At 38.2% G+C, this 13,280-nt stretch overlaps 1 protein-coding gene across 3 annotated transcripts in view; it reads left to right on the top strand.

Annotated features, from left to right (window-relative positions):
* Positions 1–13,280, top strand: part of DOCK9 (dedicator of cytokinesis 9) — a 73,924-nt gene that overhangs the window by 905 nt on the left and 59,739 nt on the right. For all 3 annotated transcript variants that reach the window (XM_042866908.1, XM_042866907.1, XM_042866906.1), the window contains exon 2: positions 4,941–5,057. In XM_042866908.1, coding sequence (XP_042722842.1) covers positions 4,941–5,057 — 117 coding nt within the window. The remainder of the gene's footprint in view (positions 1–4,940; positions 5,058–13,280) is intronic.

The following is a 13,280-nucleotide window of genomic DNA, read 5'->3' as shown; positions in this document are numbered from 1 at the left end:
TATCTGTCTATCTATCTGTCTATCTATCTGTCTATCTATCTGTCTATATTGCTATACACTGGTTTTGTTGGAGTTGTAATAGTACAGCAAGAGTAGGTGGTAAGCAATAACGCATCCACCAGCTGACTGCAGCCGGGGCAATAAACCTCTTCAACCAACAGCAGAGGGTTGTTAAACATGTATTGGTAGAAAGAGGCACAGAAATAATTCTCACTAAAATTCCAATTTTACTTAATTGTATCTCATATCTAATTTCTAAGTAAAGGGCTGAAAGTCTCCTCTTTCTGCGTCTGGCTGTAGTTGAAATTAGTACGAGCTGTGATCCCAACTTTGGTCCCCCAGCCCTGATTTAAGTTCCATACTGTGTGCATTTAGGGCTCAAACATTTTGGCATATGTACTAATAATGTACATCTGCAGCTTGATGGGAATTGTTACTGTACATAGTTGGAAGCTTACATGTGCGTTTGTAAGACAAAGTTTCTTTTCCTTTGCACTGTTTTTTTTTGTTTCCCTCTACTCAGGGCAGTTGTTAGTAAAACATGTTTTTTCTGCATGGGTGTGTTCTGATTTCTGGGCCAGATTTTCATCAGTACAATATGAGCTAATCTTGTGTGTGCTTTCCTGACTTTGGAATGTTTAACTTTATTTAGAACTGTTTTTATTCCCTCATGAATACTCTGAGAGGATATTTAGTGTTTCTGGAGAGATGTGGAGTACTGCAGTCATTCAGACTGTATGCACTTTAAAAAAAAAAAGAGAAAAAGTTACTATGTTTAATCATAACCATTTACAAAGGTTATCCTTTTAATTTCCCAGATACTGCTTAATTTTAACATTCATGGATTCATCTACCACCAGTGTTTCCCCTCTTTTCTGCTGTTTTCAGATAAAGTAGATGCATTGAAAACAAAGGTCAATATTTTAAGGGAGAACACTTAGTTTCCACATAGGTCACATAAACAGTGTCTTTGCTTTCCTTCCAGTTGCTAATTTTGTCTTAATCTGTTACATATATAGACAAGTGTATATATGGCATGTAATTATAGAAGGTATGATATCCGTTTTTGATTTTTTGGGGGGAGGAACTAGATGAAATGGTGCAAGGATACACTGCACTCCGTGCACTGCCTTCCTACCTCAGACATCCTGCAATATCTATAGCTCTGCTGTCTTTCCTGCATTGATGCTCGATACCAACATGAATTAAGTCAGGTTTCTGTGAAAAGTGCTTAGATGAAAAAAAAGCCTTACATTTTTAACCAAAACTTTTTATTCCCTGATTAAGTTTCCTCTAAAATATTAATCTTCTCCCTGTATTTTTTTCCCCAAGAGTGATAGCAGAGAAGGCGGTAAGTTCAGATAATGGAACCACATGCTATTTTCAGTGAGCTGAAGTGTGTCTGCACTCTTGCTTTCCTGTGGTTCGAGTTAGATCATGCCATATATTTACTTCTGAGGTACACAAGCAAGAAGAGCCTATGGAAAAAGCATTTAGATTTTCTGGGTGGTGCCCTTTCTTTGGATGAGCTATTGTTACACTAGCTGTTGTGTAAGTCACCAGAATAGTACTCATACTGTCCAGCTGCACCTTGATAGTAATTCACAAGCAGCAGCTGCTTATCAAATCAGAAGATGTTTCTGGGAAGCCTGAACTACTTCTTGGAAATAAACTGGAAGTATAAAATGTAAGATGGCTGAGTCTCACGGAGCAGTGCCTTAGTGTAAATCCATTGTTAGAGGTTTCTGTGCTGACTGGAGAACTTAACAGGACACAACATACTTACATTGCGTCTGAAGGTAAATAAAATTACACAGGAGGCTACAAATCTAATGACTGGATCTGGATCTGTATTAAAAACTTGACATAAATACTGTCAGTTGAGCTCTGGTCAAAGTGCTTGAATTCTAAATAGTGTTCTTATTTTTGAATGGACCCAAACCATCAACTGAGTACATCTGATGGATGAAACACAGTAGTTTAGTCTATGCTCAATGAATTCTGGAAAAGCTCCCTGTTTTCTGTGACAGCTCTCTTATGACAATAGGATGAGAATTTTTAGACTTTCTATTTAAACAAAAAGAAACATTTTTTGCACAGTGTTTCCTTAAAAAAACAGTAATTAAAGCTAGTACAGCTGTCTATTCTTTGTATGGGTGGTTCTTTGTCTGTAGCTCGAGTAAATACTTCTGGTCCATTTACGTCAGCATGAGAACAGGTGACTGAAAGAGTGCATTTTGTTCTTCTGCATCTCACAGGCTTAAAAATTGTTTGTTGATGAAGACGTGTTGTTGGTTAAATATATGCATAGTAGTAACATGGTCTGCACACAGAGCCACAGACAATACTTGTCCAAATATATTACTGATATTCAAGCAGATTAGAATTTTTAATGTGGGTTTTGTGACAGCTGTTCTTATTTCTGATAAATTTCCATGCCAATAGGACACTGGCAATAACAGAGAGATGCAGTACAGATCCTTTTCTCTGTTTTGTCTTTGACAAACACAGCAATGGCTGGCTCAAGTGCTGGACGCCATGAAAGCCTGTGCTCTTAGCATTATCGTAGGTTGCTGAAATAAAACATTGCTTGTTACAAATCAGTAGGAAAAATGAAATCTTGTTTGTGAGATGTGGTTTTGCAGTCTTGACCAGGCTGTTCTGTGTTTGTCAGCAGGTCCATAAGTCTTGTTCAGTAACACTGCACAAACCAGGTATCTTTTGTATTATGTGCAGTAACAGACTGGGCAAATCTTTTCTCTGAAAGGGAGCTTGAGAGAGAATCTGCTTCCTTGTGATGTTTTAAGTCTGGCTAAATGCCAAAGTAGTGTGCTGTTTATTGTTTTGTTTTTCGTATCTGCTTTAAGCTGATAAAACATCCTCTTCCTTTTGAATCTGACAAAGGACTAAGCGTAGCTATGGAGAAACTCAGAGAAGGAAAGTCTTGAAGAGATTTTATGGAAACAATTATTTTCTGTGTCAAGTGCTTCATTGGTTAAGCAGAGAGATTACAGAGCTACATCAGTGGTCCCATTGACTTAGAGGGGAGATGTGTGTTCAGGACATCAGCTCCAGAGCGCTTTAGGTTCTTTAAAAGCTTGTAGTAAGGAAGGAATATGTTTTTTATCTTCTGTTTACTGCACATAAGGAAAATGCGAGCAAAGCTAATTTATTTCTGAAGGTAAAGCAAACTACAGAGGAGGCTAGAAGTCAAATAACTGGAACTGTGTCTGTATTAGAAACCTAACATAAATACTGGCAATACAGAAAGTCTGGTCAAAAATGTTTGGGCTCTGAAAAATGTTCTTGTTTTTAATGGACCTGAACCATCAACTAAGTATCTGGTGTATAATGCAATGCTTTGTAATTTACACTGTTTAAGTTTTTTTGAAAAACCCACATCATCTTTGAATTTTCCTTATGAATTGAGCTTTTTTTTATTTTATTTTATTTTTTAATTTGGCAATTTGTTTTGATACTATGGAACAAGGAATTGTGAGTAGAACTCCTCGCTAAAACAAAGACATTGGGGTACTGAAGTATGTAGAAAGAAGGGCAATGAAGCTGGTGAAGGGGCTGGACCTAAAGTCTTAGGAGGAGTGGCTGAGGGAACTGAGTGGTGTTGACCTCTTCTCTATGAAAGCAGTAACAGGGAGAGAGGTAATGGCCTCGAGTTGCACTAAGAGAGGTTCACTTTGGATATTAGGAAGAATTCCTCCTCTGAAAGGAGAGGTCAGGTGCTGGAATGGGCTGCCCAGGGAAGTAGTGGATTCATTGACCCAGGAGGTGTCAAGGAACGTTTAGGTGTTGCTCTAAGGGACGTGGTTTAGAGGGAAATATTGGAAGTAGGTGGGCAGTTGGATCGGGTAATCTTGGAGATCTTCTCTAACCTCTTCCTGTGACAAGCAAAGACCCGATTTCAAGATGGAGTAATGTTTGTGAGGCATTATGTGAAAATGTTTCAGTTCAGTTTTTCAGCTTACAGTATTGATCAGCGCTTAGCTGTAGATGAAGTTATAACAGCTGTTGCCATAATGTATAGTATTCGTGTGTTCTTACCATGCAATTCTTCATAAATACAAACAATTTGGTAGTTTATATTCACAACTATTTAAAGTTGTTACAAGTTTAGTCAGTAAAAATAATGAGGCCTGCCTTCCTCTGAGTTTCTGTAGCTTTGGCTTTTGAATGTGCTGAAAATTTGTAGTCAGTGCAGAAAGAAGAAAATTGCGTGATCAAAAAGGCCTCCATTTCTGCAGAATTCATGCTAAAAATAAATAAAGGTTTTGGAGTACTTCATCATTCAGAACTCTATCTAGACCTGTGTTACCATCTGACCAGTGAGCAGAATTGCTTGGCGGAGTAAGTGAAGATTTTTCTCTGTGCACAGCCAGCTGTAGTGCCTTGACAGCTGTACGGTGTTTAAATGTTGTACTGGTGTATAGTAACTGAAGAGAGGTACTCAGGCAACTAAGAGGGAGAAAAATTATGTATGGGAATTCTGGAAAAAAAAGATAGAGAAGAAAGTGAATTAGTCTATCCGTACTGCAGGTTATTGAATTAAAACAAAACCTCAAAGCTAAGGCTGTTTCAATCTCTGCTGGACCCAGATGAGAGTTCTTTGGACAGTAGGAAGCAAAATCTAAATATTTCTGTTAATAGTGAAAAACATACAAATGTTTATTTGCACCTTAACTGTGTTTGGGGAAAATAATGGTTTCTTCTCCGGGGCAAATAGCTTGCTTTTCTGTGTAAGCAGATGCTGTAACCCGTATGATATTGTGTGACTTGCTGTACATTTTGAATACTCTCAGGTTTTGGTTTAGAAGAAATCAAGTTTTGCCAATATTTTAAGAGCTACTTTTTACAATGGCCAACAGTTTATAATTTATCCTCAGTGTATACCTGAATTTCTTTTTTTTTTTTTCTTCTTCTTCTAGGCAAAACCAAAACTCATAGAACCAATAGACTATGAAAATGTCATCGTTCAGAGGAAAACACAGATTTTGAATGATGCCTTACGTGAGATGCTGCTGTTCCCTTATGATGACTTTCAGGTAACTTAATACCCTGTCCTCCACCTTTTAAAAATCAGATTTTTAGCAGCAGTAGTCATGAGAATTTCATATTTCTTTATTATTTAATGTTTTCTAGCTATTAAAAAAAAAAAAAAAGGAAAAAGTATTTACCATTAGTCCCCTTATACTGCTCAATTGTTCTGTCAGGTTATAGTCAAAGAAATAGCACACTTTCTTCATCTATTCAGATTATAAAGTCTATCTCTGCAGCTCAGAAATCTTAACTGCTTTTTGAAGTAGGCGATCAATCATTTCTAGGTGGTTTCATCCCTTTCTGGAGTAGGAAATCATGTGGTGTTTGTTCAAAAAAAGGATCTGCTTTTTGTCAGTTTAACCTTTGAAGTGATTTTTTTCCTTTCATAGCAGTGAAGGGCATGAGTCTGTTAATGCATGTTAATCCACCCCAAAAAATCCATATTAATGCACTCCCCCCGCCCGCCCCCCTCCCCCCCCCCCCAAAAAAAAAGAAAGTGGCCAGCTGATTGAGGGAGGTGATCCTCCCCCTCTGCTCTGCTCTGATGAGACCACATTTAGACTGCTATGTCAAATTCTGGGCTTCCCATTCAAAAAAGATGGAGATCCCCTAGAAGGCATCCATTGGAGGACCATAAAGATGGTAAATGGCCTGGAGCATCTCCTGTATGAGGAAAGGGTGAGTAATCTGAGTCTGTTCAGCCTGGGGAAGAGTGAGAGAGTATCTGATAAATATTTATAAATATCTGAAGGGAGGTGGGAAGCAAATGGACGAGGCCAGTCTCTTCTCTGGTGCATATGACAAGGAGTAATGACCTAAAACTTGAACACTGGAAGTTCTGTACTAACACGCAGAATAGTAAAGTTGACGGAGCACTGGAACAGATTGCCCAGAGATGTTGTGAAGTCTCCTTCTCCGGAAATATTCAAGAAAGCTGGATCCCTACCTCTGCAATGTATTGTAGAGCACCTGCTTTAACAGTGGGATTGAACTTGATGATGTCTTCTGGATCCTTCCAACACCTGCAATTCTGTGATGAGCCAGTGGTGTGCCCTTGCAGCCCAGAAAGCCAACCCTATCCTAGGCTGCATCAAAAGCAGCATGGCAGGCAGGGCAAGGAAGGTGATCCTGCCCATCTATTCTGTGCTTGTGAGGCCTCACCTAGACTACTGCATCCAGATGTGGAGTCCTCAGTATAGGAGAGACATAGAATTGTTGGAGCAAATCCAGAGCAGGGTCGCAAAAATGATCCAGGGGGGTGGAATACCTCTGCTATGAAGACTACAGAAGAGCTGGGGCTGTTCAGCCTGGAGAAGAGAAGGCTCCTGCGAGCAGCCTTTCAGTATCTGAAGGGGGGCTATAAGAAAGAAGGGCACAGACGTTTTTAGCATGATCTGTTGCGGTAGGACAAGGGGAAATGGTTTTATACTAAAAGAGGGGAGATTTAGATTGGATACAAGGAAGTATTTTTACATTGAAGGCAGTTAAGCACTGGATCAGGTTGCCCAGAGAGGTGATGAATGCCTCATCCCTTCAAGGCCAGGCTGGATGAGGCTCTGAGCAACGTGATCTAGCTGTAGGTGACCCTGTTGATTGCACAGGAGTTGAACTAGATGGCCTTTAAAGGTCCCTTCCAACTTAAACAATTCTATTCTATGATTAAGGAAGTATTACTGTTGGAGAACAGAAACTTTTTATATTATTTATGCTTTAGCAATTTAAGCCTTTTAACCCTTTTTTCCATAATCATTTGTAGTTTTGAAACCTTAAATCTTGGTATGGTTGTCAGTACGTTTTGAGTCATTTAAATAATGCTGTATTTTCTGTATTTGCCATTGTGCTTCACATCTGTTTTCTTAATTTCCTTTTTCCTAACTTGTTGCTGTTACACAATGCTCTTGGTAAGCCTCTGCTCATGTGCTTTGTGTTGCCCTCATCCCCCATAAGATCAATTTAAAACAATGAGTTACAATATTTAAGCTGCCTGTATACACACTTTGAACAGTTTATAGGTGGAAGCCATTGTTTAAAAACCTGTTCAAGCCATTTCCTCTTAACAGCATTCTGATTTTATTGTTATGAAGTTTTTCCTCATGCTTAGGTTAAACTGTTTACAATCTAAAAAGCGCTTGCCTAAAAAGGAAGCAAAGCCCTGATAATTTCTCAAGACAGTAGGAGTAAGGTTAATTTGTTACCAACATGGTCATAAAACTAGCACTAAGAAGGGATATTCAGTGCTCTCTTATTATTAGCACTTCTTCAATCATCTAATAAAAATGTGGAAGTTATTTAGTTTACAGAGGCAGAGCGATAACACTACTGAGTTTGTCTTCAAGTTGAAATTATTTTGGGAGAAATTGGAAGCTTTTGTAATTAATGTAGAGAAAATTTTTTCAGGTAATGCTTTATTTAACTGAAATGCAATTTTGTGGACGTTTTTCACACAATCAGTAACAAAAGCATACTTTTAAATTGTTATTCATATTTGATTACAAATAGCATTTTTAGAAAACGTTTTTATAATGTCTGCAATTTTCAGATGTGTTTGGGATTTGTGTAACTTACTGAAATATGTTAAGTACATTGATATTGCTATTGTGACTCACTGCCAAGTGATTATGTAACTTACTTATTGTTAGTTCTGCTTGAGTAAGCTACAGAATGTACTTTCCTAATTTTCTAGCAGCTAAGGGTTGAGATTGTAACAATGCAGACTTGTATTGATTCTAGCAGCTTCTAATTGCTTTGCCTTTTTGATTTTTGCTTCAGAATTTTTTCACCATTTTGTTAGGCTCATTTAATATCTTGTTCTGAATTCACTGTTAATCCCAAATTCAGTTTGTAAACTCTTACTGCATCAGAGTTGCCAGGTAGTAAAGAAGCACTAATAAGAACTTGAAGTCTGTATCAGAAAATAGAAAGCTTGCACAGCAGCTGACTTCTCTAACAGTCTGTTGCTTGCTTTTCTGCCTCTTTCCCAATGAAGTTATTTCAATAGGGAAGGAGGAAAAAACACAGTAATTCACTTTTTTTATGATCATGGAATTATAGAATGGCCTGGGTTGAAAAGGCCATCTAGTTTCAACCCCCCACTATGTGCAGGGTCACCAACCAGCAGACCAGGCTGCCCAGAGCCACATCCAGCCTGGCCTTGAATGCCTCCAGGGATGGGGCATCCACAGCCTCCTTGGGCAACCTGTTCAGTGCGTCACCACCCTCTGTATGAAAAAATTCCTCCTAATATCTAACCTAAACCTCTCCTGTCCTGGTAAGCTCTGACTCTTCTCTAAATGTGCTTTCTGAAGTAGCTGTAGCCCTCAAAATTATCGAAGAAATACGTCAGCAGCAGTGGAGCAGAAAGCGCTCTTCAGCCTTTGTCAGTTTTCCCTGAGCAGGACTGTCCTTCTGTCAACGGGTTGAATTATATGAAATGTTCCACTTAAGTGCATTTGCTGTCATCCTGAATTTGGTTGGCTGAGATTATCAATCCAGTTTTCTCTCCTTTGTATATATTTGTAGAAGCTTATTTGCTTTTCTTAAAAGTCTTTGTGTTGATTGTACTTCTTTTTTTAAAGTTTTGAGTGTCTTTGTTTCCTTAATGCTGTCATACTCAAACTGTAGCAAGTTTTGCTTTTCTCTGATTTCCAGAACACCTCTTTATCAGCGACTTTACCAACCTACTGGGTCTGAAGATTTTTTCAGTTGCTTTTCACAAGCTTAAGTTCTGAGTTTTCTCTATGACTTCAGTCTAACCAGTTTACTTCCTAAGTTGTTCTCATCAAACTTGTGAGGACAATCATTGTATGTTCGGAAATTGTTTTTGCTGTTTACTTTGTGGAGCTCTATTTTGTTCCTAGTAGTTGGGCTGTCTAAACTTTGAGCACCTGTGTGCTTTGCGGGCTGTTGTTTTGTAGCTGTCTGTTTTTGTTTCATTTTCACTATGGCCACTACATAATGTGTTTGTTCTATTACTATCCTAGAAGTACTTTTCCTCCATTTGGAGCTTCACCCATTAATCTTGCTAACCTCAGTTAAAGTTCTGTCAGTCTTAATCATTGGAGGTTATGACTCTTCTATTCTCTTGCCTCCCTGTAATACTCTTTCTCCCATCCTTTGGGTACTCTTGTATGGAATTTTGTGCCTCTTCGTAACTCACTGTTTTATTCCAAATCACTTACATTTCATTTACTCAACAGTGAAATGGCTTCTTAGCAATCTTCATGAGTCGCATTGTTATCATAAGCTCAGTAGCTGAAATGGGCGATGCGTATGTTAACTGCATAGCAGGTAAATTATTAAAAGAAACCTTAACTGTTCTAATGGTCATTTTGCAATGAAATACCTTGTGTCTAGTTTTTCAAAATACCTAGCCTCTGAGTACTATCTCTATTCTTACAGTGAAATTTTTTCTCAGTACAGAATATATTTGCTTGTAGCAAACACTACATAGGTGCATTCCTACTGAAGTTAAAATATACCATTACAAAGTTACTCTGGTTTTGTATTGAAGGCATTTTGGTGCTTAGCTTTCAGCTTTCTTCCTTTTGACTTTGAATTGAATGGATTTTGAACACTTTCACTGAAAACTTTTGAGTTTTAGTTAATGCAGTTAAGTACCTGTACTAATAAATATCATGTGTGCCTTACAAAAATAGAAGTAAATCTAGGATTCTTCAAGAAAGCCTCTCATGGGTAGAAGAAACAAACATCTTTTCCATTGATTGTCTTTTAAAACAATTTGTTGCTGCTTCCTGTCAGTTTGCATCCATAAATCAGAATCCATAATGTGTGATATTGTGGGTAAAAGACCACTGAATTTTTACTCTGTGGTCTTCTCCCTATTTTTTGTATCCTAGTTTTTTCAGTCCTTATTTTACTGTCAAGATGCAGCACATTAACATCCTCCTGTGCTTTCTCTCTCTACCTTGCAGCTTCATGGTTTTTTTTTCTTCAAAAACTTCTTTCCCACTATTTTGAATAACCATCTTTCAGTAACCATAATGGCAGGGATCTTAAAGGGTGGTCACCATATTTCCCAGAATGAAGTGAATGATTTCAACTTTCACACAACTACTTTGGTGTGTGATTTATTTAAAAAACAGCAAAATAAAAATTGAAGTTCAAATTAAATACTTTGTGTATGAAACACTTGCATATCCTTTTTATTGTGATAAAACTAAAAACTGTCTGCACTTGATGTGTGCTTTGCTGCAATGACTTGTGAATAAGCTGTGACATGGAATAGGGTCAGCCACCATTGCTGCACATTTGTGTTTGTTTTAAGTATATAAGTATGCACTGTGTTAAGACACCCTAGAACAAAATCTTTGACAGGCCCTTAGTTCCACATGAAAGCAGGTTTGTCTTAAAAAGAAACCCGATCATCTTGCTGTTATTGTGCTATAAAGAATCTGGAAGGAGAATAAAACTGAACCAGAAGATTCAAGGAGGAATGGTTTTAAACTGAGACAGGGGAGGTTTAGGTTAGATATTAGGAGGAAGTTTTTCACTCAGATGGTGGTGACACACTGGAACAGTTTGCCCAAGGAGGTTGTGGATGCCCCATCCCTGGAGGCATTCAAGGCCAGGCTGGATGTGGCTCTGGGCAGCCTGGTCTGGTGGTTGGTGACCCTGCACATAGCAGGGGGGGTTGAAACTGGATGATCACTGTGATCTTTTTCAACCCAGGCCATTCTGTGATTCTGTGACAAGATTGCACACCATAGGCAAGTACTCTGGGGCTGTGTAGCTCAATAAAAAATATTTTCTGCCCTGGCCTCCCTGTGAAACCTAAGTGCATTGTTCTGCTGTCCTAAATCTCTCAAAACAGCTCAGAATGTGGAGTCAGTGAGTGCTGGATTATGTGCCTCCACAGTGCATGGGAATCCTAGCTGATGTTAGAAGCTGTCTTCCTTAGTTTGATAACACGGTAGCTGAAAGGTTTGGATCTTCTTGGAGAACGTGAGACAAACGTCCTGTAGTTCCTGATGCTTCTGTAAATCAAATGGCAATTTGAGCCCAGAGAGCTGTACAACACATTTGTACAAAACAGTCCAACCAATGTAGATGTCAGGAAAAAAACTGTAAAAAAGAGAGTTTTTTCCAACTGCTTTTTCTTCTGGCTTTATACTGCTTATGTATACAAATGCTTGCTTTTTAAATTATTGTTGTTTTGATGCTTTTGTAATTACTTTTAAGGATTTGTTCTAAATAATGTGATTGCTGCTTGCTGCATTTCCTGGCTCTCTAAGAATTATTATAGCTGAAGGACAACTTGACAAAGGGGCAATATGCATGGTATCAGTTAATAATGTTAACAAATCTGATAAATTCTTCTGGTTTGTAACTGATCTTGCTGCAGATAAAAAGATTGCAAGCTTTTCATGTGAGAAAAACTAGAAAAAATCCTTAGTGTTGTGTTTGTAGTTGTGTAGCAGGAGAACAGCAGCAGAATTTGCACAGATATGCACCACCAGCTCAGTTCCACAAGTTCCACTATAGTGCAATTAAGTTCATGGCTTTCCTGTGAAAATACCTAGTAAGATGCTACTCTAGTCTCTGCTCTGTAAAGCTAGAAATATGAAGTAAATAGCCTATTCTACCTGTATGGTTATGAATAAAATGGAAATAGTTTTCTATCAACTGTAAGACTGCTTCAGGCTGAACCAAGGATCTTTCTGTCATTTTCCTCTTATTGCTGCTAATACTCTTCCCCTCCTCTCCCCCCCACATTGCTTGTGCTTCTTCAGTGCTTATTCATTGCAAAATTGACCTGTAATGAATCTAGTGAATTTATAATGTGAACACATAGAATTTGAACGAGGAGAGGCTCTTTAAGTTTTCTAGCTTTACTTGTTTTTCTTTTTTTTTTTTTTTTTTAATTTTCCCCCTATTCCTTTTGCTCAGTGATTGTTGTGTCAGCCCTCCTGAGTAGGAGAGAGAGGACTGGAAAGGTAAAAGTCCAAGAACTCATGAGTTGAGATAAAAACAATCTACTAGGTGAAGGAAATGCTGCATGCACAAGCAAAGCAAAACAAGGGATTCATTCACTGCTCCCCATTCGCAGGCAGATGTTCATCCATTTCCAGGAAAGCAGGGCTCATCACACATAATTGTTCATTGGGAAGACAAATGCCATCACTCCAAACATCAGCACTCCCCTCCCTTCCTCTTTCTGCAGTTTGGACATTCAGCCTTGCTTCTGTAGCTTTAAAATGATATGTAGAATGTTTACATCTCTCAGATTTGTTTCAATTCAGTGAATGATGCTAAAAGTGTCGAGATTAAAAGTGATATGTGTGTATGTATATATCCTCATGTTTTCAGACAGATTACAAATGAAAAAAAAAATAGCCTATATATTCATGCTGTGGGTGTATGACAGTCAGAAATTGTCACCTTTTTCTCACCACTGCTGGTGTTTTCAAAGAGAAACAGCAGATCGGTTTTCTGACTGCCAGCAAATTGAACTTCACATTCAAACTTCTGTTAAGATGATAGGTAATAAAATCTACTGAACCTCTTTTTGATTGCTGAAAAACAGAAGAACCATGTTAGATTATTGGACATGGAGTTCATGGATACTCAATATGGCGAACACCTGCTAATATAAAATGAGTGAGATTTTTGTATTTGATTAAAAAATAGACAAATAACATTGAGGTTAAAATGAAAATGACTATTGAGCCCACTACCAAAGCAGCAGTGTGATTCATGTCAGTTCCAAACTGATAGAAATCATGCTAGGTAACCAGGTATGTTTTTGCATTTTTCAACATTTCTTTTTGTAGATGTTTTACACTTCAGGCTGTTGGTGAAAACGAGTATTTTAAAGTTGATATGGTTGTAAATGAGCACATTCTCTTAATAAGGAACATGTTTTGAGAATTCAGAGAACTTAATCCGCATGCAGTAATAGTGTTTAGCAGTTACCCTATTGCAGGTGTTTTTAACTGTATTTTAAGATTTATGGGTCCCATAATGTTGCTTTTCTTTTTGGTTTTGTTACTTCTCTTCTCGTACCCAAGAAGTTAGCACTGTCACTTTTCAGTAGAGTGCTGGAGCAGATGACTGACTTGACCATGAACACATCCTACCTTTTCTTTCCTTAAACCTTTGAGTATTCCAACTCAAAAGCCATCCCCAGATAATGGGAAGGGCCTCTGATAACAACGAAACCGTCACCTGATAGATCAGTCTCTCAGCAGGGATGATTTCAGAGACATACT

Source organism: Lagopus leucura, unplaced genomic scaffold (assembly GCF_019238085.1).
Source record: "Lagopus leucura isolate 7727_CA_CO unplaced genomic scaffold, USGS_WTPT01 Super-Scaffold_100001, whole genome shotgun sequence".
In the NCBI taxonomy this organism is placed as follows: domain Eukaryota; kingdom Metazoa; phylum Chordata; class Aves; order Galliformes; family Phasianidae; genus Lagopus; species Lagopus leucura.
Note: the sequence above shows the minus strand (reverse complement) of the source record. Positions and strands in the feature narration are given on the sequence as shown.